Source organism: Cygnus olor, chromosome 6 (assembly GCF_009769625.2).
Source record: "Cygnus olor isolate bCygOlo1 chromosome 6, bCygOlo1.pri.v2, whole genome shotgun sequence".
Classification (NCBI taxonomy): domain Eukaryota; kingdom Metazoa; phylum Chordata; class Aves; order Anseriformes; family Anatidae; genus Cygnus; species Cygnus olor.
This window is the reverse complement of record NC_049174.1, coordinates 8,621,687-8,647,187: the sequence shown is the minus strand read 5'-3', so window position 1 is coordinate 8,647,187 and position 25,501 is coordinate 8,621,687. Positions and strand designations below refer to the sequence as shown.

At 44.6% G+C, this 25,501-nt stretch overlaps 1 protein-coding gene across 2 annotated transcripts in view; it reads right to left on the bottom strand.

The window, feature by feature from the left end:
- Nucleotides 1-25,501, bottom strand: part of VWC2L (von Willebrand factor C domain containing 2 like) — a 40,855-nt gene that overhangs the window by 11,772 nt on the left and 3,582 nt on the right. The window contains exons 2-3 of one of the 2 annotated variants that reach the window (XM_040561427.1): nt 9,458-9,587; nt 147-4,020 (exon numbers count right to left, since the gene is read on the bottom strand). In XM_040561427.1, the coding sequence (XP_040417361.1) occupies nt 3,995-4,020; nt 9,458-9,587 (156 nt within the window). In that variant the 3' untranslated portion in view covers nt 147-3,994. Of the gene's footprint in view, nt 1-146; nt 4,021-9,457; nt 9,588-25,501 lie in introns of those variants that run through there. The other variant, XM_040561426.1, reaches the window with a different exon arrangement.

The following is a 25,501-nucleotide window of genomic DNA, read 5'->3' as shown; positions in this document are numbered from 1 at the left end:
GGAACAGCCAGTTTGCAATAACTGGCATTTTTCCAAGGAACACGGCTGTGAGTCAGCAGTTTCTGACCAGCACATCCCCATCCTCTTCAAATGCTCTCGACCAGCTACAGTGAAAAAAAGTCTGAGCTTTGAAGAGTCTTGGAGAAGTCTGTATGCACCCTCACGCAGACCACTTCTCACGATCTAGCCCTGTGCAGGACACTGGTGCTTTTATTTGTGGTACCTCACCTTCTGCTCCCTTTATGCTCAGAACTGTGAGCTTCTCTACCAGCACAAAACTGCTGCCACAACATGTTCTTAACTGGGACGAAAACATGGCTTATTTTATATGTAAATGAGATACATCACTTTACATCAGTTGTGGGACTAGAACATATCTAGTTTTTTTTTCCCAGGCTCCTTGTTGAATTCCTTGTGGCAATTCCAATTGCAGAAATGGGTGCAAGTGGAATACGTACATCCTAGAGTTTATCTCAAAAGAATAAACCTGGTGAGTCCCCATGCACAAGGAATACATTGTTCACGTAGCATAGGATACATGTGATGAGGCTGTAGGGGCTCTGGGATATCTAAGGGAAGACTTGGTTGCCTTTCCACATTCCTAGGAGATGAAATCTAACTTTTATTTGACATCTTTTGCACAAGAATAAGGTTAAATCATGTATTTGATGGGATGACATCTGGAATTTGTGCTGGTTGGTACACTGGTCATACACAGGGCAGGTTTCACTGGAATCCTGTTTGCTCTATGGGACTGGCAGTGTTTGGTGCTTTCCAAGCTGTTTTTACTGCGGCTCAGTCGTGCCAGCAGCTACATGATGCTGATGATCAAGGTGCCACGGTGAACTTCCCAGCCCTTGTTTTGCTGTATCAGCAGGGCCAGAGACGCCGAGGAACCAAGCCAGACTAACAAAACCAGCCACAGCAAAGAAGGCAACGTCCTCTCCTCTTTTCTACTGGGCGTTTATTTGCTGATAATGAAGCCTAAGCTCTTCAATCTTAGGTATTAATTCAGATCAACATTGCAGATGGGTTTTCCAAACCGAAACAGAAAAAAAAAAAAAAAAAAAAACACACAAGAAATTACCCCCCAGCCAGCCAAGCTCTTTGCAACCTGCCCTGTCCAGGAGATGTACTCTGCCAGAAAATCAGGGGTAGAGATGAAAAAAAATGCACCATAAAAATATTTTCTAATCTCTCCAGACAAACTGGCTGGTGAGATTGCAAGTGTAACAGGCTAGGATGATGTGCAAATACGCAGTAATATCCAGAATGAGATTGCTGTGCTGATTTCCTTCGCAAAGGTGTGCAGGGGTAGGAGAGACGACAGAAGGCTGGGACTGAGATGAGGGACCCTACCGAAGAAGCAGAGGGGATGGAGAAAGCTAAAAAAGGTGGGGGGAAGGAGAGGAAGCAGGAGAAGAAAACTTCTAAGTGCCTTTTTTTAATTCTAAGTTTTCTCAGACTTGCTTAGCTCTAATCTTTAATTCATATTTTCATTACAGTCTCTTTGCTCTGTAAAGTCTGCATTTCATGTAAAAGGAGCAGCTCAAACATCAATTATTTGACATAAGTCAAACCCTTGTTAAAGTCCTCTACTCTACATATATGTTGGCTCCAATAAAAGAAGCATTAAACATTCATTAAATTAGAAATACATGAAGACAGTGTCTGCCACTCTTCCCATACAGATATGCTTAATAATCCCAACCTTCGAGAGGAGCAGAAGCAAACCCATCTCTAATCCTTTCAGAAAGCCTGACCATGCAAAACACCCCAGCCTCCTGCAATTTGCCTGTGAGTCACCCAGAGATATTAGCTCTTGCAGGTCAGATCCTCAGTGGGAGTAAATCCGAGCAAACCAACGCTGCTGGCATTACACCAAGTGACATGGACTCACGAATTGGCTCCAGGTTTCTCTTGCAGTAAAGTGGTTTACAGCAATGTAATTGGATAAAAATGTGGCTTTTGGTCTTTTACATTGCACGAAGAATCTGATTATGTGGGGGACAGCAACAACCACCCCTGTTTGAATTTCAGTACTGCCTGGGCTGCTTATGTTCTGCAAAAGGAACCTGGTTTCCCAACAGGAATCTACAACTTTTTCACCAAAAAAACCAAGCCCACCCCCTCCTCTATAGAATGCTATTGCGACAACAGTGGATCTGGAACCACTTCTGCCATTGACTTGTGCACACAGATTTCAGCAACATTTTCCCAACGGGAAACAATCCCCAGTAAGCAAATGCTTCTTTATAAGTATCTCCAAGTTTAAAGACCAACGCAGACCACACATAACATGTTTCCAACACCTCCGTGAGCTGTGTCCTTTTAATGAGAGCTTCGGAGCAAGTCCCATCCAGCAAATGATTTCTCGTAATCCTCCCCAAACCTTCTCTTCAGGGTGATGGTAGACATTCATTTAAAGCTCTTCTGGGGCATGGAAACATGGTTAGGACCTCGGGTACAAATTCAGGATGGTGGCTTTCAGCTCCTGCCTGGCAGAGTCTTCTCCTGCCTTTAATATGTAAATGATCCTTTTCTTGCTTCCTGGGCAAAGGAAAAGGCCACAAACACTTGGGAAGCACTTAGCTGACCTGTAAGCTCACAGATGAACATTTTGGGTCGCAATGGGCCATCATCCTGCCAGCTCCCCACCGCAGCACTCCCTCCATCAGGCTTTTCCTGGCAGCGTCCCAGTCACTCTCATGATACACAGTCCCACAGCTTCTGCTTCGTGTGAGCACTGAGCTGTGCGGTGGAGTTAATCACGTTTACCGCCGGTCAGTTCATGTCTTTTTTATTCTCTAAAGGCCTTTCCACTCCCTCCCCTCTTATAGTTTCTCCTTCTTCTGTGCTTTAGGAGGTGGTAAATTCAACCCAGCCCTGCTTGATTCTACCCAGCACCGGGATGGCTCATTTTGGAAGATTTATTTGTATAGCTTTCCAAAGCTTCTCACCAGTATCAGATGACTTCCAACAGCTGCGTCCACAGGGAGCAGGTCATAGTCCTGATTCAGCAGCATATTTAAGCATCCACATGAGATTTCCAAAAGCAGCAGAAGGGTTTACAGATTCCTATGCACCTAACTCTCATCAGAAAATTTGGCATCTACCAGCCTTTAACCAGTTGGCCCGAAGTAATGGAGGTGAACAAGCTCCGCTGAAAATCTATTTGAGTGAAATAACATCTTTTTAAAGGAACAGTAGAGCAAGTACTGAACTATTTTGTTGGGTCAGTGGTGGCTTGGCCCAAATATACAGCCTTGTTTTCAGTCTGGATCTTTTACCAGCTTTTAAATCAATCCCTTTCTTCCTCGGTTGGTAATCAAATCACTCCTTTAATTGAGCTAACACGGCACCGCAGTTTATACTCCTGCTGGTAAACACAAAGAACATTAGCTGACAAACAATCAAAAACGCATCCTTTGTAGTCTCAAGAATTTTCTTTTGTGTTCAGTCCATAAGCATTGATTTTCATAGCCAGGCATGAAGCCTTGATGTACCGGGCTCTGCCATCGCAATGTTAAGGCTGCTTCTACAAGTGCTGCAAAAAACAGGAGACTCCTGATTTGGGATGGTGTCCAAAATGGGAGAAGACTCCCGATCTGGGCTGGCATCTTTTCGTCAGCACAAAAGGAGTCAGCTGTGGAACAACCACCAGCCCCCATGCCCTGGGTGAACGCTGTGTGACGAGGAGCAGGTCCTTCCTGTGGCCCCTCAGCGTGCTGTCCAAAAGGGCTGCTGGCTGTGGGGGCAACTGAGTACCCAAAAAGCTGGCTGGCTGCCATCAATTCTTCATCCACCAAGAGCAAAGGGTGACGTGGCTACGCTACGCTACTGGTTTCGGTCTCCCCGACCTACGAAGAGGGTTTTGGAGTCCAGCAAAGTCCAGCATAGGAGATACGTCTTCTTCTTGGCCGGTCACACTCAACTTGCATTTGCATAATCAATCAGCATATTGCATAGACTTTGACTGAAGGGGTTTTAAATCCTAAAATCTGGCCATTTCAGGACTTCCTGAAATAAATTAGAAGAGGAATTTTATTTAGTTTTTTTCTTTTTTTCTAAAGGAATTTCCCCATGGCTTCAAACCACTGCTTTCCACAAAGTAAATGAATATGAAGTCTTCTCGTGTCGTCTTGCCACATTTTCTGTGTTGTCCTTATTCTGCAACAGTTGTATATAATCAAATGGCAGACAAAACATCCTCTCCCCAAAACCTTCATTTTTTTCCTCACACTTTTAATTTTTTTCCTCATCTCATTGACTTTTTTTGGGTCAATAATCATGTTAGAAGCAGATGCTTTCCAAAACAATGACCTGGAGAGTCAGTGATCCACATCTTGCAGATAAAGAACAAGCAATATTTATGCAGTAAAGCACAGGTAACTTAATAGCCAGGCACTGGATTATATGGTATTAAAATCTTGGCATATTTCGAGATATCCAATAATTTGGAACAATAAAGACCACATGGGAAAGTTCTTTCTGTCAATACTGGTTAACGACTTGCACTGTTAATCCACTACCCTAACCTATAATACAGTAAGCAATTTACATTTATATGGAGCCTTTTGTCCCCCAAAATCACAAAGGGCTTTGCAAAATTAACACTCCTGCAGCACAATACCTGGGCCCTGATTGGGTTGTCTTGCTGATTCAGAAGGAAGAGCCCTGGGCATTGACTGAACGGCAACATCTCCATTTATTTTGGTGAAGGAAACGCTGCCCCTGGCTTTGTTGGGCTGGGAAACTCCTTGGGGGATGCTCTGGGCAAAATACACCGTGGTAGAGAAGGAACAGGCTGGGGCACTGAATGCTGATTTCAAATTAACTTGAACTGAGAAATAATGAGCAGCGAGTTTATATTCTCAGCAAATTAAGAGAGAAGCTTAGGTAAAATATGGCTTTATGTGCTTGGAAATAAATTACTATATGCATGGAAATAAATTATTATTTACTTGGTTTTGTGCTTATGCCCTCAAATATGAAGATGTTTGTATGGAATTATTAATATTTATAGCACATTATAATAAATACCCATAACAGCTTTGCCTGAATACTTGCTGTTTTCCCAAGGTAAAGTCTACTGAAGGTCAAATGGGTCTTTTACTTGTGTGTGGAGGGCAGGGCCAGACTCTTTACTTTGAAATCTGGATCAACTGTGGTAATTTAGAATTTTAATTAAAGACTCAGTGACAGATTATCTACGAGACGTCTTCCTGCTGCCCAGTATTTCATCATGAATGCCTCCAGAAGCCAGTGCTAAACTGAGTAAGCACACTTGCTAGGAAGTATTTCACCACAGACATGTTAGCTTTTATCTGTCTTGTTGTGTAACAAATTCTTTTGTTGAGGGTTGGTGGCAACAAAAATTAAATTAAGAGCAAAACCAGACCCCCAAACAGAGATTTATAACGCTTCTTCTGTTCATCCCTCAAGAAAATGAAAGTGCCAAGGCAAAGTCTAATATTTTAGCAATTGCATTAATGTATGTGTAAATGGGCGAAGGCGCCTTTGAAACGTGCTGAAAAGAATTTCACACTTCAGAGAGGGGAAAGAAGTTAACAATTCTATTGTGGCTTTTATTGGAATTTAAAAATTAATTTCCCCGACACAGCTGTGCCATAAAAATCCCCCACGATGATGAAGTTTTGCTAATGTTGGGATTATTTTTGGATGCAATGCTGATGGAGCGCTTTGCAGAATCTGGAGAGGGTGGGACCCAGGGGATGGGTCCACCTGGGCATGCCTACAGCCCTAGGTGCAGGAGGATGGGACCTCGTGGGGGATTTCTGCTCAGAAAGGCTTCAGTGGGAGCGGGGTGGATGGATGATCTTGCCCAACTGCTAGAGAGCCTGGGGACAGGAGGGATGGCACAGCCCACGGCAGCCCCCAGCTTGACTTTAACAGTAGTAGGCAAGTTCTGGGTCCCGTGGAGGAGAGAGTTAACAAGAGCTGACACACTTTTGTCTGGAGAAGCCACAATGACTAGAAATAACAACTCTGGGCCATGATTCTGCAGTCTGTCACTATCAGGAAACGTGAAATCCAGTGACCTTTCATCTCCACGACAGAAATGCTGTGCAGCACCTGGAGCCATCGCCCTTAAAACACGTTCTGACAACCCAAGGATGATGGGCCATGAAGGAGAAAAAGTCCTCTCCTTCCCTCACCCCCAAATTTTGGCCTCCCCATGAACTCGGCTTGCTCTGCGTGCGGTGCGGGTCCCGTGCCCAGCAGAGCCGGCATTGCACGAGCCATGTGCATTTAGCAAAGCACGAGGTAACAATTCCATTTCTTTTGACGCTAAGGAATAAATCTCCAAAGCCGCTTGTTCAGACTGCTCCTAAACGATGGTAGAGGGAGGGAAATTGAGGGAGGGAAATTGATATTGGCTTTTTATGAATCTTCAGGTCAGGTACGTTAGAATCAACAGATTTTTGCATTAACCTCACTGCTTCACAGCACTTTTGCCCTTGGTAAGACATAATTAAGAAAGGCATGAAAATCTATCTGAATGTATCGAGAGGAAATTATTCTCCAGTTAATGGCAGCAACAGCTAAGCAAGCAGGCAAACCACGCTGCTAGCAGAGCGCAGCAAATGATGCAGGGCTGTGTTTTAAACCAAAACAAGGATTTTCCTCACCACAATTTCAAGGAGCAGCTTTTGAAACAAGGATTTGTACTACATGTTGTTCTGGGGATTAACTTTTTTTTTTTCCCCAACAGCTGTAGCCCTTGAGCTCTTCTCTCTGCTGATCTAAAAGGATGACCACAGGGACTGAGACTAAGCTAAAATCTTTTCATCACACCAAGACATGGCACTGTAATGTCTTCACTGCTTTGGTAGAAAGAAAAAGCTACTGGATGGAAGGAAAAAAAAAGAAAAAAAAAACAAATTACAAAAAAAGAGGGATTTCGGTCATTTAAGTGGGACTGTCAGCTTGTGTTATCTTCATGCATTTGTGAAACTGAACTTTAATTGACTGGCTGCGGTGGAGAACTGAAAGATAAAATCGTGGTCTCAGGATGAGCAGACAGCTTAAAATGTTGTGATCCTCATTCATTAGGATGTGTCAGAGGGGTTGGGAGGGGAAGAGGCACAGCAACGTCTGTTATTCTTTCACATGAAGTTACCAAAATGTTAGAGGGAAGCGAAGGCTGGCTTCACTCTTGAAGCTACATCCAAGAAGAATAAAAAAAAATTTGCTCATCTGGTTCCGTGTGACAACCAAGACTATCTTGGTGCCTACTTATTTCTATCACTTTGAAAATTATCTCATTCTATTTGTGAAGGATAAAGTCAAAATTACAAGTATTAGCCAAATATCAGCCAGTCAGCATGGAGTGCAGCAGGAGGAGCTGAAAGCCCTCTGGGGGGTCCTGGCATCTCATCCCCACGGCCGGGCTGGGACATAAAGAGGGGCTTCCCTACAGAAAACCCCCATGCAGACACCCTCAAGGGATGACCACGCCATCACGCCTCCTCTCCCCTTCATCCACTGCCGACTCAGCAGCAAGAACTGGTCCCCAGAGACCCCTGAGGTATGCAGACTGCTCTTAACAGGATGTTAAGAAGTATTTCCTTGACTAAACCAGGTTTCAGAGAACTTTATAGCTCTGTCTCCAACAGATGAGTAGAGAAATTTGGCAAACCCATGGACGAAGCCTCCTGGCATCTAGCTGAGGGCCTCCATCACTACACCATGCCCTGAGCCCCTTCTGCAGGTATCTGATTTTTTTCTTTCCTCCTGTCCTCACTCCCATCAGTAGGAGCTGCTCCTTTCCCTGTCCTCCTGGCTCTGTTTTTGGAAGAAGGGTGCTGCCCACTCCCGGTCACTGGGATGCTGGGGACTAGAGCCACTGGCCCCCCAAGTCCACCAGACATGGGGGAGTCTAGTTACTGGGGGAAATGGTCATGGTGGTGGGGGGTTGGTGGGGAAATCCAGCAGCTCCTGGACCTCTGTGAAGCCACCTTTGAGTCTGCAGTCCTGGGAAGCCCGAGCAATGTTCACAGCTTGGATTTGTGCGATGTGAACCAGGTGGGGAGGAACTGGCAAGGGAGGGGGATTCAGTACAGTGCCCTGTAAGCAATGGGAACACAAAGTCCAAAACCACACCAACAGTGTTTATTTGGGTGCAAATGAGACCGAGCTACAGTGACAGACACCAGGATGGCCAATCCAGCCTCTCCTGATCAGCAGGGTGCCTCATGACAGCCTTTTTGTGTGCTCTTGTTGAATGCGATGGGAAACTTTGCACCCAACCACAGTGGGCCACATGCAGAAATGGTTAAAACACCCTTTTCTCTGAAATTCACTTGCAACAAACTAATGAAATTTCCTATGGACATTTTTCTGCTTTCCAACAGACACATAAAATTCTAGATGATATCTTTTAAAATATTTTTGAGCATGGTTTAATATAGACTTCTGGATTTCAATACCATTGGCATAATTTCCCAGACTGCTCAGAATTGTTCCAATTCCTTTAGTAAAAATGTTTTGGACTTCCAATAGTTTCCTTTTCCTCTGTCTTAAAGAGCAGAAAATGTGTTGAAAATGTTATTTCTCTGAAAACATTTTCATTTGTGACCCAAAAGCAACCATTACTCTTTCATCCAGCAGTGGTGATGCATGTAAGAGGAAATACACATGGACAGCAAAGTCTAAACGCGCGTAGATGAGTCGAAGCAGCCACTTCTCATGTTAAGAAAGCCATGAAGAGGTTTATGTGAAGCCAGCCCCCCTCTTAACCTGTCTTCATATCTACATTAGGAGAAAGGTGTTTTTCCAGCGATGTATGTGTGTAGGGGCTGCGATACGAGACCTGGGAGACCTTCTTGGAAACAGATTTATTTTCCAAAGAGTTATTTTCTTCAGTCATCCCAAAGCTTTTCTTGGAAGTCTTGCTGAATCCTACTCCAATTCATGAAATTGCAGCAGAACAATGAGGGCCAATGCTACATACAGAGATTCCAGCACACAACTTTCAATGTTATGGGCTTGGCCAGTATCTTAGCAGTCCCAGTGGGAGTTTGGCCATTGATTTCAGTGAGTTTTCCCCTGGCCTTCGGTAATAATCATTGGCTTCTTAATTTAGGGACAAAGACTCTGCTCTTTCCTTATATACTAGATTTCATTTGGGACTATGAGAAAAACACAAAGACATGAAATGACCATCACCGATATCAGGACTTAATCCTATAAAGCCTTACTTAAGTCAACAACCCCAAAACCTGCAATGAGATAACACAGGCCAGGAAGGGGAGCCTACATTTTTGTAGCTGTCATCTCATAACCGAAGCCCATACACATGGAGGAGTAACAGCCCCAACCAACGCCAGTCTGTGCCAATGGAAGCGAATCTCCTGGCAATGCATCAGTAATGACATTTTAAGAAAATGTTTCCTTCATATTCTTTGTTAAAGCCAATACAGTACTTTCTTACCATTTTTGCAGACCGGACAACACTGCTCTGGTTCATAGACTGGGTTGACACACTCGGGAACTGCGCAGTCTGCTACAACACAGTGAACTTCATTGCTGGGCTCGCAGCGACACCATTCGCATGGCGAGGGCTAGGAACAAATCTAAAATTAGCCCGTTTCCTCCTGCAGCTCACAAGTTTGCAACATTTCTAGCTTGCCATAAGATAAACACATCAGCGTTTAATACTTCTTGACTGCATTCATTCATCATGGGTAAAAACAAATTAACCTATAGGACAAAACATCAGCATCTGAAATAGGCAACCAGAACATTAGAAAAACCAGCAAGCATGGTATTTGTTTTCTCAGAGAGGGTGTATCTTTTGCCAGGCTTTAGGAGACTGAGCTGAAGGGACCAGGTCTAAAAGAGGTTTGATGGAGCGACCCACCTGCTTGTCTGACACTACATACCTCCTTAATATAACCATCGGATCTGGCCCCAGCCCCACTCTTGCCTGTTTTAACGACGTTTGTGAGAAAGTGCCTCACGCTGTGAGTAATTAAGAGCCTGAATAACTCTCCTGAAGTCAGGGAGTCTTGGATTAAAGCACCCAGCGTAATGGTTTCATTTCAGCTCCATCAATTCAAAGAGGAATCTATCTACCTCCAAATGTACAAATGGTAGAGAGTTGTTGCTGCCTCACTCTAGAAGAAGCTGTGAAAATCTGTTGAAAAATAGAAAGGTCAGTGTTTAGGGTTCCCCATATCCTTATGCGTTTGCAAGTGTGTTGAAAGAATGGCAACAGAGCTAAGAAAGGACAACAAGAAGGGAACGTGAAAGGAAAATAACTTCCTTTCAGTACCTGTGGGCTCAATACCTAGCTCCCAATTCCTCAGCTATGGCAGCCCCATCACTAACGCTTGAATGAGTAAATGTGGATATTGGAACAAATGCTGCTTTCTGTTGCATCAGTGGGAATCTGCAGCGATGGGAGTTCCTCTGTGTTCAAAACAAACAAGCAAGATGCAAACAAAAGGCAGCATCATCCCCGGGTGTTTCAAACCTCAGTGATGTGTCACTCATTTCTCCAAGACAGACACAACCCCACGAGCCCAGGTTCTGGCAGGTAAAAAAACTTTTCAGTTCACCTCTAAGAAGCTCCATATGTCTTGAGTCAAATAATTTATTCCCAAGAAATTCATTTCTACCTTAAAATGCACTAATTAAAGCTTCCCTTGCTTTGTCTCAGCATCTGCAGTCTATAATTCCTATCACCTCTCATTTGCTCACGGCTTTGGCAATTTAGATAAAATCAGCACTCCTTGAGCAAGGGAAGAAGTCTGTGGAGGTGGAATTCCTCTCTCTAATTATCTTTCCTCATTCAATCCTGCTTTGATTTCTGTCTGAAGCACCAGGAATCTAAATTCATTTGACTGACATTTCTTATTCGAGGCTATTTAATACGGAGAAACAATGCAGAAGGAAATAGACAGAACTATTTGCTGAGGGATCAATAAGAAAATTGCTGCTTTGTTTTTACTCATTTTAATCGCTAATTATATGGAGCAGTAGAACAAGATCTTTGGATTTGTGGAGGCTTTCACTGACGTATCCTTCGGCTCTTGCCCCGTCTCCACTACTCCAGTAGCTGCAATCCTAAGAAGCAGTGTGACGTGCTGCCGGGGCTGCCGCCACATCTACTGCTTGAAGATGATCAGCAGATGTAGAAGATGCCCCTGAACGAATGTGCAACTGAGTAAATGAGACATGACACACACATCTTTTGGTATTGTGTTGCCGGTATAACTTGAAAATGACACTGTAATAAACCGCGATGTTGCTTGACACCGAAAGCAGCTTTTCAGGAGGGAAAAACTGCACACAATTATCAAAATAGAAGTAGGCCTCAGCAGTACGAGGAGCACGCGGCCAGCAAATGAAAAGGCTGCAGTGGCACGAACTACAAAACTTTTCTCAGCCACCTCTTCTTCCCCATCCTATCAAGTTCAAACTGCTTGGACTTGCCTCCAGGACTTTCCTTCCTCAATCTGACCATTTTGCTCATGTGCCAGTGCCCCTTTGCTGTGGCTCTCACCCAGCTCCACACCTCCGTGGGCGACTCAGCCCTTCCTGCCCACTGATTTTATGAATGCCTCAGCACTTTCTCCCAAGAGCTGTGTTTTGGGATGCTATTTCCAGACCCCTTGCAGAAAGCATTTTGCCCCAGGTGCACTGATTAATCCGATTTATGGGCCATTTCCTCTGGAGCTCCACTTTCCATGGAACGACTGTGGGATGCAGGCCAGAAAAGTCCTGTATTTATCTCCATAGGCAGCAGGGAGACCAAGCAGAGAACTGACAAACTGGGAACCAGTGAAGGAACTGGGAACCAGGGAAAGATACCCCAAAGTTTTGTTTCCCGATCCTTTCATCTACTTCATTTGCTCTTATTTTTCTCCAGACCATGGCAATTACTCTTTTGGTTTTTAAGGGACCCACTAGGCAGCTCTGCCAATATTTACAAGTTCCAGAATCTGGATTTCAACTTTTATCCCCCACGGAGCAGGGATGCTTTCCACCACCAGTTAACAACAGTCCCTGAAAAGAAATTCCCATCCCTACTTAGAGACAAAGTTGAGAAAATACGGAAGGTTTCTGAAGTATGAAAGAGAAAGGACACAAATCAGAGGCTCTGCCATTCCCACATGGACAGAGCAAACACTTTATTTGTGTTCCTTAAGCTGATATTCTGCAAAAAAAAAGGCTAAGATTAAAGGATCATAAAAGGCTTGGGCCAGACGGTGATTTACACACTCCACCTGTCCATGGCAGAATAATCTCTTAGAAGACTCTCTAGGGAGAGATTTGTTAGGAAGGATTTCAGGACATTGAGAGATATTGGTGCAGAAACTTTCTTCTCACCATTGCCTGACATGAAAGGAAGTTCACAGTGCCCAGTCGGACACAGATACACACCCACACACCAGCTGCACCCCCTACACCCTTACTTTTCAAGGTGTGCTTTGGGCAGCAGACCTATCATTAAACCAGAGGAGCAAACCTTTTGGCAAAGGTAGCAGTACGTTTCCCATTACTTGGGGAAACCCATGTAAAGCACCCGAAACCCTTTTCACCCGATTTTCACTGATGACCCTCAGGAGAACTGGCGAGGAAATTCCTTCTTTGATGTCACTGTCTGTGCAGGGGCTGAGACAAGCCAAGCTGGGAAGAAGACGTGACTGATACCTGACCACGACTTGGTGCCTTTTGTGAGCAGAGGAAGTGGGAATCAGCACCCAAATGAGCTTCTCAGTCTCAGCACTGGCTCTGCTTCACCTCTCCTCCTACCAGTCACTTCAAGAGAGCACAAAAGCACAAACAAGGATGCAGACCCTGGACACCCTTGCTTATAAGCCTCACCTAAGCTCACAGCCCAACTGGAAAGCCTTAGTCTCAGGTGTTGTCAAACGGGAAACATCTGCAGTCAGCGAAGTTCATTAACAAAGGAAGAAGGAAGGAAAATTAAAACAGAGAATAGAGAATACACATGGCTAATAAAGATTTTATGTTCCTGAGCACATAATGATAAACTTGATAGATGACATAAACAAACAAACAAAAAAGGCAGCAAAGGAAACACAATGAGAAGCAGGATACACTGTGAGCAGGGGAAATCAGGAGGCCAAACCAGATGTGGATACCGTATCTCCTAGTCTTTACTCTTACTCCCATAAACACACCAGCTCTGCACCATTTTCACCCTCTCTTTGGGAGCAAATGCCAGCACATGTAGGAATTAGACTTGCTAATGTCATCCAGCCAGTCCTCATGGTGAATGGGGGTTGCCTTTCTTACAGGGCTGGGACCACAGCTCCTTCCCTAGACCCTAGGATTCATAACCTCCAGAAATTTCATACCTCTGAGAGCTCTACGGCTGAGAGCTCAAATCATCCAAAAAGCCTGCTGGACAGAGAGACAGACCACACAATCAAACAATTCTTCAGGAAAATAGCCTAAAAGGCAATCCTTCCCAAACTTGAGGGAGAGGTGGAGAAAAGAAAATGGAAATATGAATTCAAATCTCAGTGTCTAAATCTACACTTCTATGCTTTTCTCCAGCTGAAGAGATCTCAATCAAACCTTTTCTAAACCAAGGCAGCTGGTACAGTCACACAAATAACCGATCACACAGAACTTCGAGCTTTTAGATAAGATCTTGCAACAAGCTTCTGCAGGCTGAAGCTTTACCGCATCTGAGACATCTCAGCTAGCCCCTGAAATCTGGTTGTCCCAAATGCTTGTTGAACTTCACCCGTATTTCACTCTTAGCTCATGCCTTGTCTACAACTACAGCATCCTAAGCCACCTCTCTGCTGCCCCAAACATGTGAAAGATTTTTCTGCAACACGTAGATTGCCCTGCAAAAGCTTATTACTGACTAGTAATAATTCTCCCTAAGTGGATGGAGTAAATTTATATGTAAGAAGTATTATACTGCAGCCCTCCTCCCTGGCTCCAGTAAGGATTTCTGTCTGTGTGGGCTTGTCAGTTACTCTTTGCTGCTCCTACGTAAACACCTCTAGGGGTGCAAAGGGAGTGATTTGTCTAAGACAAGTGAAAAACTTTTCAGCAGACATCCGATTGATACTTTTTTTTTTTTTACCTGTTTGTTCTGCCAATCAGAGGTGATTTTCCTTTATTTCTTTGCTCTGCTTGCAGTCACCAGGCTAAGCATCCTGTTGCCCTTCCTCAGGTCCCCAGGCACGCTCATTTCAGTCCCGTATGAGGGCTCTCACATATCTTAGAAAAACTCTCAGGCCAAGTTTTAAGGCTGCAGACTCCTGCCACCAGCTGTGATTAATCCAGCTGGCTTCACTCAGGTTTGGGTGAAGCTCCTGATTTCCTCCAGGCACGCTTAGCACAGCCACTTCCTTCACTTTGGAGCCCTCCTCACCCTTTCAGGACAAGACATCCAATTGCATGGTACTTGCTCCATAGCTGTGTTTACAGCCTGGTGGAAGAAGGTTTACACCTTTGCTGAAGCCAGTGTGCAGGCTGCTCAAAGCTACTGCAAATTCTTGCAATTAACTTCCAGTTATCTCTTCCGAGACTTATTCACTTACTAGGATTTATTGGGCTGCTCTCTTCCCCCTTCTTCCTACACAAACTGGCCAAGCTTGAAGAGGATATTAGTGCAAGAATGTCCCATGATCCCAGACTCAAAGACTTCATCTTATTGACCAGGTCCCAAGAAGTGGTCATGAAAGGACTGGGTCTTTGTACTGTCTGACTATTGCACAACAGCCCTTTATCGATTACACGCAGCTACCAACAAACAACTACAGAGCATTACGAACTCGACACCTATTATATCACAAATACTTGACATTTCTTTTGAGGAAGGAAACAGAAAGGCTCCATGGCAGCGTTTACAGCCACCTAATCATGTTACAATAGACACGTACTGATCATCGCCCCGGGGCTGCTCGAGTTAGTAGAAGACGATCTAAGTATTTCCACTGAACTGAACAGACCTGCTATTGGGTCCTGCAATGCTTTTCGCAGTCAAATAGGTATATCTATAAAACAGGCAGAATGACTGGAGAAATCTGCCTGGTTGACTGGAATCTGAAGTGGCATAAAACAAACAGATAAATTATCCCAGTGGGCTTTCTTTCTGAGCCCCATGGAAACTCAAGGATCCATCAACCTAGAGCAAATGCAAAGAAGATACCAGGACTCTGGGTATCACTGGAAACCTCAATCAAGCATGTTAGCTCACCGAGAAGGAAATAGTACGTATATGCCTTTTCTAGGTTATATTGCAAAAGGTAAAAATGCACGGGAAGGAAACCTGAAGACCACCATCGCTGCCCATTTCTCCATCTTTTGGGTTTCAAGAAAGTTTGTACCAGTGCTCACAGGGACAATTGCCTTCAGCCTCTCTCCTTAGACAGACTCGACTGATGGCATCCTGCTCTATGCAGATAAAACAGCAGGAAAAGCAGAGCAATGCAAAGTGAAGTCTGTCAAATTGGGCACTTACATCTTAAGAGGAGCTGTAACTTTTAATGACACAAAGGACAATGGCAATTCTGATGGAGATGATTTCTGTAGCTACAGTTTCAGGTGGTGAATTTATTGGCAGGAAGCAAGAGAACGAAGAAAGTTAAAAAGAACCTGATGAATAAAATCAGAGGAAAAAACAGTTGCCACACTACAGCTGAGGTGGGAAGTCATAAACCAGGGGAGATGAATAAAGAGAAACTGGGATAGCATTCATCGAAGATACTCCTGGAGTTGAAATTAGAATCATTTTCATTGTTATTGAAATTGCCTGTGATCTCAGGCAGATTAGCAGGAGATTGCAGGGAAGTTCAGAGGATACTTACAAGCGAGAAATTTTGCAGATGCCAAACTGCAGAGAACAGGCTGCGTAGCAAGTCCCACCTGAAGGCGAGACGGAAATTTCTGTTCTGGACTGCTCAATTTGTCTTTACTATGAGCAGCACATAAATAAGTGTCTAGATTGTGTTAAAAGTTTGGTAAAAGGCTTTGTATTTGTGTGCATGCACTAATAGAGTAACTGGCATGGGGCAAAAATCACCATAATTTTTGTCACTTAAAAAAAATCATCCATCCAGCTATCGGAGACACAGCATCAATTACACTCTGGCAACTGCAATGACTTCGACTTTCCATTGGTGGAAAGTTGCTCAAATAAACAATCCGGTGAATGATTATAGCCAAGCACAGTGACGGAAAACACCATCAGGTTGCAAATGACTCCGCAACAGGAAAAAAGTACTAAGTCATTAGATAATTTATTTGCAGTGAAAAAGTGGAGCTGTATCCAGCTTATATGGAGAACCAGCAATACAAATGAGCTGTGCCATCCAAAATTTGAAAAATGCTTGCACCATACTGCAGATGGGCTGAAACAAGGAGCTGGATCCCAAGGAGCAGCAGAGCTGATGCCGAGAGGAGACCCTGATTTCCTAAGGGACCACCGGCACGCAGACACACAATCATTGCCAATGTAAGACTGAAATGCCACAACAAAACTCTCACTCAATGGGAAGGACAAGACAAATACGTTACAGAAAACATTTTCTATAGGTGGTAACTCCACTCCATACTCAATGCAGTCACACCACGGCGAGGTTGAAGATGACTCGCCTTATTTTCTTCTTTTTTTCTATAGATGCTGCAGCTCTTCAACCAAAGCTCACTATTGGTTATCCCTAACTGGTAGCTGTCTACTCACAGCTACAGGAGTCTCTCCAGGCTTTGATACTGGAAATGGAAAAGCATCAAGATGCTGTAACCCCCACCCGAGTCATGTATATTTCTCCCCCGCATAACCCCAGAGCACGCCTGTCCATAGCTGACACAACATTATCCTTGCCATCCTTTTGTGAAACTGCCTGGGAAGCTACTCCAGATCCGTCAGCCAGATGAGGCAGAGAAGCACAGAAGATGTGTCCAACTGTGGGCATCCTGGGCCCACATCAGATGATTCAGGATCGTGATGGCATTAGGAGCTCTGGACTCATACATTTGCTACGTGCCACACAAACTGATGGGTTTATAAGGCTCCTGGAACCAGGTCTGGGTCTGAAAGAGTCACTTCTCCACTAGCTGACAAGACAGAGACAACCCTGAGCCGAGCCCTGGCCCCTTTTCCATGGGTGCTCCGTATCTGCAGTCCCGTGATTGCTTTTCTCCCCTGAGAGCAGCAGTGGCGCTTTCCATAACAACATGACTCTGCACTTCTGTACGAACGCTCCCTTTGTTTTGATATATGTCTCATTTTGTTCCTGACAATAGTTGTACCTCGTGTACCCTGGGGCTCAGGGAACTGAGGTCTGTATTACTTTGGTGATAATTTTTATGGCTCTATTACGACAGTTTTTTGGTTCAGACATGCCCAGTGCACAGGGACCAGGACTCCTTTCAAAAGGTTACAGCTGTGACAGATGGGTCTGCAGCTCAAACGGGGGATGCACAGCCCCATTCGGACACGGGCAAAATGTCTGCATGTGCTTCACATTTGTTAAGCTCCTTTTAATATCAGGAAGGAAACCGAGCCCAGCTGGCAGCTTTCTGCTCTCTGTTCCCTTCCTGTCTGCTCTTGCCGCTGCCAATGCCACCACATCAAGGAGAAAGCCTCCTGGGGCAAGGGGAAGGGACCCAAGGACCTGTTCAGAAAGTTGATCCCGTTCACCTGAGTTTTCCCTACACTTGAGCCTGCTGTTTCCTTCTTCATTCATGCCAAAAGATGGAAGAAGTTGGTAAGATCAGCTCTGTATGCTGATAAAAACCTGAATTTGTATCAGGGACGGATGTATGACATAACCAGACATCACTGGGGAGGAAAACTGCATCTTGGTCCCTTTCCTCTTTCCCTCACAACATACCCAGATCACGGCTGGGTATCACTCAGGCAGCTGGAAAAAATCACCCACAAAAAACTCCACAGAAGAGGATCTGGCTGGGACCAAACTTTACACTGGTGTAACATCCCAAAGGGCCACCTGAGATCCACGGAGCTGCAGCAGCTCATAGCAGCAAAGGACCTGCCCCCAGAATAAAGCAGCTCTTTACTTTTAGAGGACATTTTCCAAATTGTCCCATCAGCACTTTGCATGTAGGATGTTTACCATGGGGAAAACAGCTCCCCTGAACCCGATGCACATGTATGCACAGCAGGGAAGGCTGATCTCCCGGGCTGCCCTCAATGAACAGGCCAGAAACCCCCCTTAACCCTGTGCTGGTGGCTGGAAACCTGGAAACATCTCACTGCCCTGGCGAAGGAGAGCTGGAATCAGTTCCTCGCTCAGGTCAGGAAGCCACAGGGCAAGGGGGATGTCTTCTTCTGCCACACATCACTGGCAATGGGAGCACAGGGATTCAGCGTGCAAGTTGGCTCCAATGGTGAGCAACACTTTGGGGGAGAAGCAGAAGTTTTCATTCCTATTGCCATTGCTTAAACCATCAGCAGAAAAGGCAGCAGCCTCCAGGAGGTGTCTGGCCCACAGGGGATGTTATCACATTTAGTTCTGAGCACCAGGAGGGAAGGATGTGAAATGAAAATGGGTTTTATTCCCCAGTCGGGGTTTGAATAAGTTGTTTGTGATGAGAGGCTACACGGAGTTAACCCCCTGTCAAGAAGGTTTTCCTGCCCAGGATGACCACAGGCAACCAGACTGGGACATGCCCTCCTTTGAGTAGCTGTTTCAAATCCTGATACTCTTCCAAGCAAGCTGAATTTCTCATCATTCCCCAAGAATCTTCTCTCAACTGCACCACAGAACAAAGAGTAAGGAAGCCTAATGGCACGTGTATTTTTATTTTGCAACTAGATTGAGCATTGTCATTAGCTGACTTATCTAATTATAGTTTAAAAAACAATATCTAGGATAATTATCTAATTGAGAATTATTTTTAATGAATGCAACTCTGCATAAAGCACATTCCAGTAGCAACAAACACACACCTGCGCTTCCCCTTGCTCTGGTAGGGAATGGTTGCAGAAAAACGTCTCGCCCATCACTTGGCAACGTTTCTGCGGGCTACATCCTTACTCACAGGATGATGACCAGAGGACCTCATGCTCACCACCTCTGAAGAAATATCTTGGATTACATGGAGGGACATAGCTTGAGCAAGCCAAGGGACAAATGTGTCTCTCCTTAGCCTCCCTGAGCATATCTGGAAGCTATAAGGTTGGTTTTACCTTCTCTGGGAATGCAGCTAGATATCCTCTCTCTCAGTAGCCCCAGCTCTCTGGACATGCCCCAGTTCTGGATGCAAGCAGCACCGACAGGCCGTTTCCTGGAGCAAAACTCTGAAAGCACAGCCACAGCATTGGCGGTACAAATGTTGGGCATGTGTTCATTCCTGGGTCATATTTACTGGAAAAATCCCAATCCCTTGGGTTTGCATGTACAGGCCAAATTCTGCATGGCCCCGAGGAATGATAGACTGTGATTAAAACAATTCCTGGTGATTCTGAATCGTGCTGATGCTTGAGCTTTAGGTCTCATCCATTTCAAAGGGGAGCTTCTGAGAGAACATGCTTGCAGCGCACCCAGTGCCAGCGAGCTGTGACCTTTTGGGTTCTCCATATATCCCTGAAAGCTGGGGAAAACAACAGCATGGCTTTTTTGTAGCCAAATTCTCAATACAGCCCATTGTCTTTTACCTATTATAATAACATACTTGTGCATAATGTAATATATATGTTATAGAATCAGTAGCTAAGCACATAATATGATTTAAAAAATAGCTATCACTACAGATCGATATATGACATGCCTATCTATTTTAGCATGTTTTCTTGGTACGAATTATGACAGAAATACAGTAAGTCAGTAATTTCAGATTCCTTTGCGTAGACATTGTCACTGTAATTTTGCCAGGAGGGAGATAATAAATCATACTTTTCCATCTGACTGATGTTCTGTTTCCCCTGTCTGATTTCAATGGCTGTGTGCTATCTTGTGAGCTGGCATTGTTCATGGTTCCTTTTATTAAAGCGCAGGCACGTTATTGAAATTTCTTTTGTATTATGATTTTCTAGCCGTATGTGAAATTGCAGAACACACAAGAAGGGAAAAAAAATGCCCCATTTATTTGAGTCATAATAGGAAAAAGAAACAAACTGCTGTACACATCTTGGAGAGGAAAAAGCTAATATTAAAATATGGGCCCCATGCTGGCTTGGGTTCATAATCAGTGTCTTGTAATTTAGGAGTGAAGTTCTAAAAACTACTAGTGATTTGGATCACTGGTTATGTGCTACCACAAGGTTTTACTAATGCTTGTTCTTGTAGTTATTAGCCTGCGACTATCTGAGCATTTGCTAAGATGCACCAGGAAAATGAACACATAGCAGAGAGGAGAAAGCTCAGGAAGAAACTCTTTTTTTTTTTTTTTTTTTTTTTTTTTGCGGCCTAATGAAGCTTCTCAGATGGAAGGAGTTGTGCCTCTTCTACGAAGTGCAGAAGCCACCCTGCAATTCACCTGGGAAGGGCTCCAGGGTGGGTGCAGTGATCACGTCTTATAACACACGTGGCTAAAATTCCCCTTTACCACCCACCCTGAGCACCTTGTGGCTGCTGTGGCATGAGGACAGACATCCCCAAAGCATCCCAGGCACTTCTTGCCCTTACCTGCCCTTGCACTTGAGGGCTGCAGCTGCCTCCTGCTGCTCACCTAACAGCACCGTCCCATCAGTAATGCCCTGGGAGCATCCCAGTGGCTTCATTCCTGTTTGACAAGGCTGCACTCCCTGGCGGTGTAAGCACTGGTCAGGGCACGGCTGTGGTTTGTACCACTTAATTTCTACTTCTGGCACGGTTGCTGGGTGGGGAATCGCTTTTTGTCTTCACTGCCTCCTTTCATCCAGCAGCAGAATGGCCACGCTGCACTTCAGGGGCTGAGCGATGCTGGGAGAGCAGCTGAAGGAGCTCGTGCCTCTGCTAACACCTTTTGATGAAGGGTATTATTTTGTTAAGTTATATTAAGATAATTGCATTAATAAAACATTTTTTTAAAGAGCATTAACCAAGGAGAAGGAGGTGCTGCTATTCCAAAGTACAGGTTTCCATAATGAGCTGAGAATTAGTATATGATAATGCTATGCTTATACAGTCCCTCATTTATTTTGGATCCTGATTATACCCCAAAGATCCCTGCTAGAGCTGTGATCCCTACTGTGCAAAGTGCTGTTCAAGAAGACATAAAGTCAGTGAGATACAGGAGCCCTGGCTGAAGAATTACAGGTGATACACAAAGATACAGTGGAAGGAAACAACATGACAGAAAAATACAGGAGAACTCCAGGAGTGAAACCCTGTCTCATTAAGTCAGTGGCAAGTTTGCCCTAGGATGAAGCTAAATATTGCCAGGAAGGCAAAGCTGTGATGCCAAGACCTCTCCCTTTCCCTCCCAAGGATAACTCACCCAAAGCCCTGCCAGGCAAATGGAGATATTTTAACGTCTGTGGCCACAAATCTTCTGCTGTTGACTTTGAGAACCATGACACCATGCTACAGAAAATCATGTCATGGGGAGCCGCCGTCCTGCAAGGACAGGGAGCAGCTCCCAGCTGCTTGGTCTGAAATGAGGAGAACCTTTCAAGACATCAGCTTGATTATCTCTTGTGAACTCAACGTTTTGCCACGTATTCCTGGAGGTCCGTAGAGGTTAGTCTGGACATGCCTATATTCAGTGATGAGAGACCAGGAACTTCAGAGGTGATTATGGACAGACCAAACGGACAAGCTAAACATTTACAAAAGGCTCCCAACTGTGGCTACGAATATACCGTAACCCCCGCCATAAATTGTATTTATTAACCCGGGTAGGCATGTGCTTTTCTGCCTGTAAGTTATGCAGCAGTGTAAAAACTAATCAGCACTTAGGAAAACTGTTGTCTCACTGACATTTGCACGATTTCTCCATCAGCTGCCAATGAACATTCATCACACTGGCGGTATGCTGTCTCCTTTACTTTACATAAGCTGCTGTCTGGGAACATTCATTTAACACACAACCATGTGCGCTCCCAATAACCAAGACTGCTCTCTGATTTATTTGCTTATTTTCTCTCCCCGGGAAGAAAGGGGAGGGTTGGCAACCTCTCCGAAAGATCCCTGCTTTACAGGCGAGTGCGGAGCGCTTGGGACTTGGACCTTAACCTCCAGCACAGAAATCAAAACAGAAGCAAGCTGCTAAGTGACCCCGAGAGTCCCCACCAGATCTCTCTGGGGAAAGCAGCCGGACTGCCCGAGCCTTGCAGCATCCCTCACGCTGACCCCAAAGCCGCCCATCACCCCGTGTTCGCTCTGAGAGGGACTGGAGGAGACCCAGGAGGCCGGATTTGAGGCCAGCAAGGAGAGAAGTGGAAAATGAGGTTGGGAAAGAGAAGGATGGAGCCCTCTAAAAGCAAACAGCCCTCCCCTTTGGCTTCAGCCTCAGCAGAAGTCACGGATAAGTCTCAGGCAAACCGAGGGGATGAGGCAGGCTCCATATGGGCAGCCAGAGCCCAAAGCCCTCAGAGATCTCCTAGGACCCATTACAGAGCTGTGGAGAGCCTACACAGGGTTACTAAGCCATCTGTAAGGGACACAAGGTTTTACAAAGCACACAGAAAGACTCCTGACAGCTTTAGATTTACAACTGAAGTTCAGTTCAGCATTTCATTCGTACGTGTTAAGGATTTAGGGGCACAAGCATAAACATTTGGACAGCTGTCGGAGCTAGATGGCTTGTTGTCATGTTTATTTTTTGTGCTTATGATTGCTATGAGTCAAAAAGATTAGAGGTCCAAAATCAGCCCACTAGAAGGAAGCTAAATATTCAGGAAATGGGTCTTTAGAGCTACCCTTTTACAAAGAGGTAGTCACAGTTATGGTCAGTGGTAAGAAAATAAAAGGACTAAATTGCATTTGGATTTCTCATCCCAACCCCAAACAGAAACCTAAAAACAAGATGGCAAAATTCTCCCAAATGGAAACCTCTCAAAAATTTTGATTTCCCAAAGAAAACACAATCCTAATTTGTGCAAAGATCAAGCAGCTGAAATTTCCATATGATGAGTCAGTCCTGGTAGTATTAATAGAGCAAGCATGGATGTTTGTATGCACACACACACAGACAAACACTTGCAAAAGGTTTTTAAATGAAAGTTAATTTCAGCTGTAGCTAAGCAATGAAGAGCACTTCTATGGATGATGATTCAAAACCTACATATTAGCAAAAGCAAATTGTAGGTGAAAGGGTTACAAGCCCACAAAAAAATGGTGACTCTGTCTCCACTGGAAGCAGTCTGTTTTTGAGTCAGAATGACTGGGAAAGCCTCTCTTCTTTGGCAAAGACAGAACTCTGTGTGTGTGGAATGGGCTTGAGAAAGTCTGCATACCTTATAAATCCAACAGGGTGAGAGAAGAGCAGAACTCAGCCTATAAAACCTATGGACTGCTCTGGATTTCTTCTGTAGAGATGGCAGGTAAAAGCTCAGGTACTCGGCTCTGGTGAGGCTGCACCTTGAGTCCTGTGTTCAGCTTTGGGCCCCTCAGTACCAGAAGAACATCAAGGCCCTGGAGTGTGTCCGGAGAAGGACAACGAAGCTGGTGAAGGGCCCGGAACACAAGTCCTGTGAGGGGTGGCTGAGGGAACTGGGGGTGTTTAGTCTGGAGAAGAGGAGGCTCAGGGCAGACCTCATTGCTCTCTACAGCTACCTGAAAGGAAGTTGTGGGGAGCTGGGGGCCAGCCTCTTCTCACAGGTAACTAGTGACAGGACTAGAGGGAATGGCCTCAAGTTGTGCCAGAGGAGGTTCAGGTTGGAAATGAGGAGACATTTCTTCTCAGAAAGAGCGGTCAGGCACTGGGACGGGTTGCCCAGGGAGGTGGTGGAGTCACCGCCCCTGGGGGTGTTCAAGGAGAGGTTGGACGTGGTGCTTAGTGGGTGACATTGGTGGTAGCGGGATGGTTGGACCAGGTGATCTTGGAGGTCTTTTCCAACCTTAATGATTCTAGGATTCTATTATCTGTGTTCCATTGAAGCAAACAGCAAAATCCCCAGATGCTTCAATGAAGTCAAGGTTTGGCTTTATAGCAGCATTTTCCTGAATCTTGGAATTTCTTCCTTTCCTACAGCATTTATAAACTCAGAGTTCATGGGTACTCCTTTTTTTTTCTTTCTTTTTTTTTTTTTTCAACACACCCCTGGAAGTGCACAGCTATTTTCTATTGCCTGAATCTCTAGGAGGAAAAGAGTTTCAATGTTTGTTCTAGGTAAACACATAGATTTCCAAAAAATCAGTTTCTGCCCTGTTGCACAAGGTATCAAGCTCTGTAAAACACAGGTCCAGATCAAAAGCTCGACTGTGAAGTGAGTTAAATATGAAGGATCTCACATGAGTCCTACATGAAGGCTACCACATGCGAGAATGATGTGCCCCTATCTACTGTGCCTTTTTCTGGGGACACTGGAGCTTTGCTTTCCACACAACACCCCGCAGTTGCTGAACACAACAAACTCTGAATCAGATAGCTCTAACTCCCCTTAATAGCCTTTCTCCCCTAAATTCTGTTTCTCTGCCCTTTAATCCAATAACGAGCGGGATTATTTCTTTCAGAAAACGTGATAAACACTTCAGTACTTTTTTTCACGTTAGAGATACTTTAATGAAAAGATCCATCTCATTGTTCTCCCAGTGCTTTCCTAAAATCTCACCAAAACAACTCCTGATAGCTTTCACGTAAGGACCTGAGCACGTGCCAGGTGTGGGACACTTCCCCACTAACAAATCAAGACTACTCGAGCATGATATTTGTGGGGCGAAGCTGGGCTGGCCTTCATAGGGCAATAAGAACCTGTGATCCAAGCAGTTCACAAGATCAGCATCTTCATGTTCCTCTGCAAAGCAGAGAACAGGTTGAGCTGGATGGCCCTTGAGGACACAATCCTCATCTACTTGTTTTGTGCCTAAGACTCTAGACTGTCTTGATCACACTGAGTGACTCCAGCTACAGACAGACAGAAAAAGATGAACACAAACCATATATAATAGAAGAAAGAAAATAGATACTACCTTCACTGAAAAAAAGAAAAATACATGGGAAAAAAGGGATTTGTAATCTATGTTATGAGAATCTGTGAAGCATTAAGACCTATATGGAAGTATTTTCATTGTCAGAAAAGAAAATAAATTTGCAAGTGTATAATGAGATTGGGCATACAGCCATGAAGAGTTATAGGCTGTTTTTAATTAAGGAGGTATGAATTTTAAAGCCACGTGACCTGGGAGCACAAACTCGTGTATACCTATTGCCTTTACACACCCTGTACTTCATTGTGAAATACTGTTTTCCTTAGCAGAATTGAAAACCTGTAATCAAACTTACTAGAGTGAGAGATGTAGGTTGTGTAAAGGGTAATGGCTTTTAAAAATCTGGTCTTATTTTTAAGATACATTCCAGAAGGATTTCTTCACAACTTTCCTAATAGGCACTCTAATATTATAATTAAACCCCCTGCTTCTCTGTACCT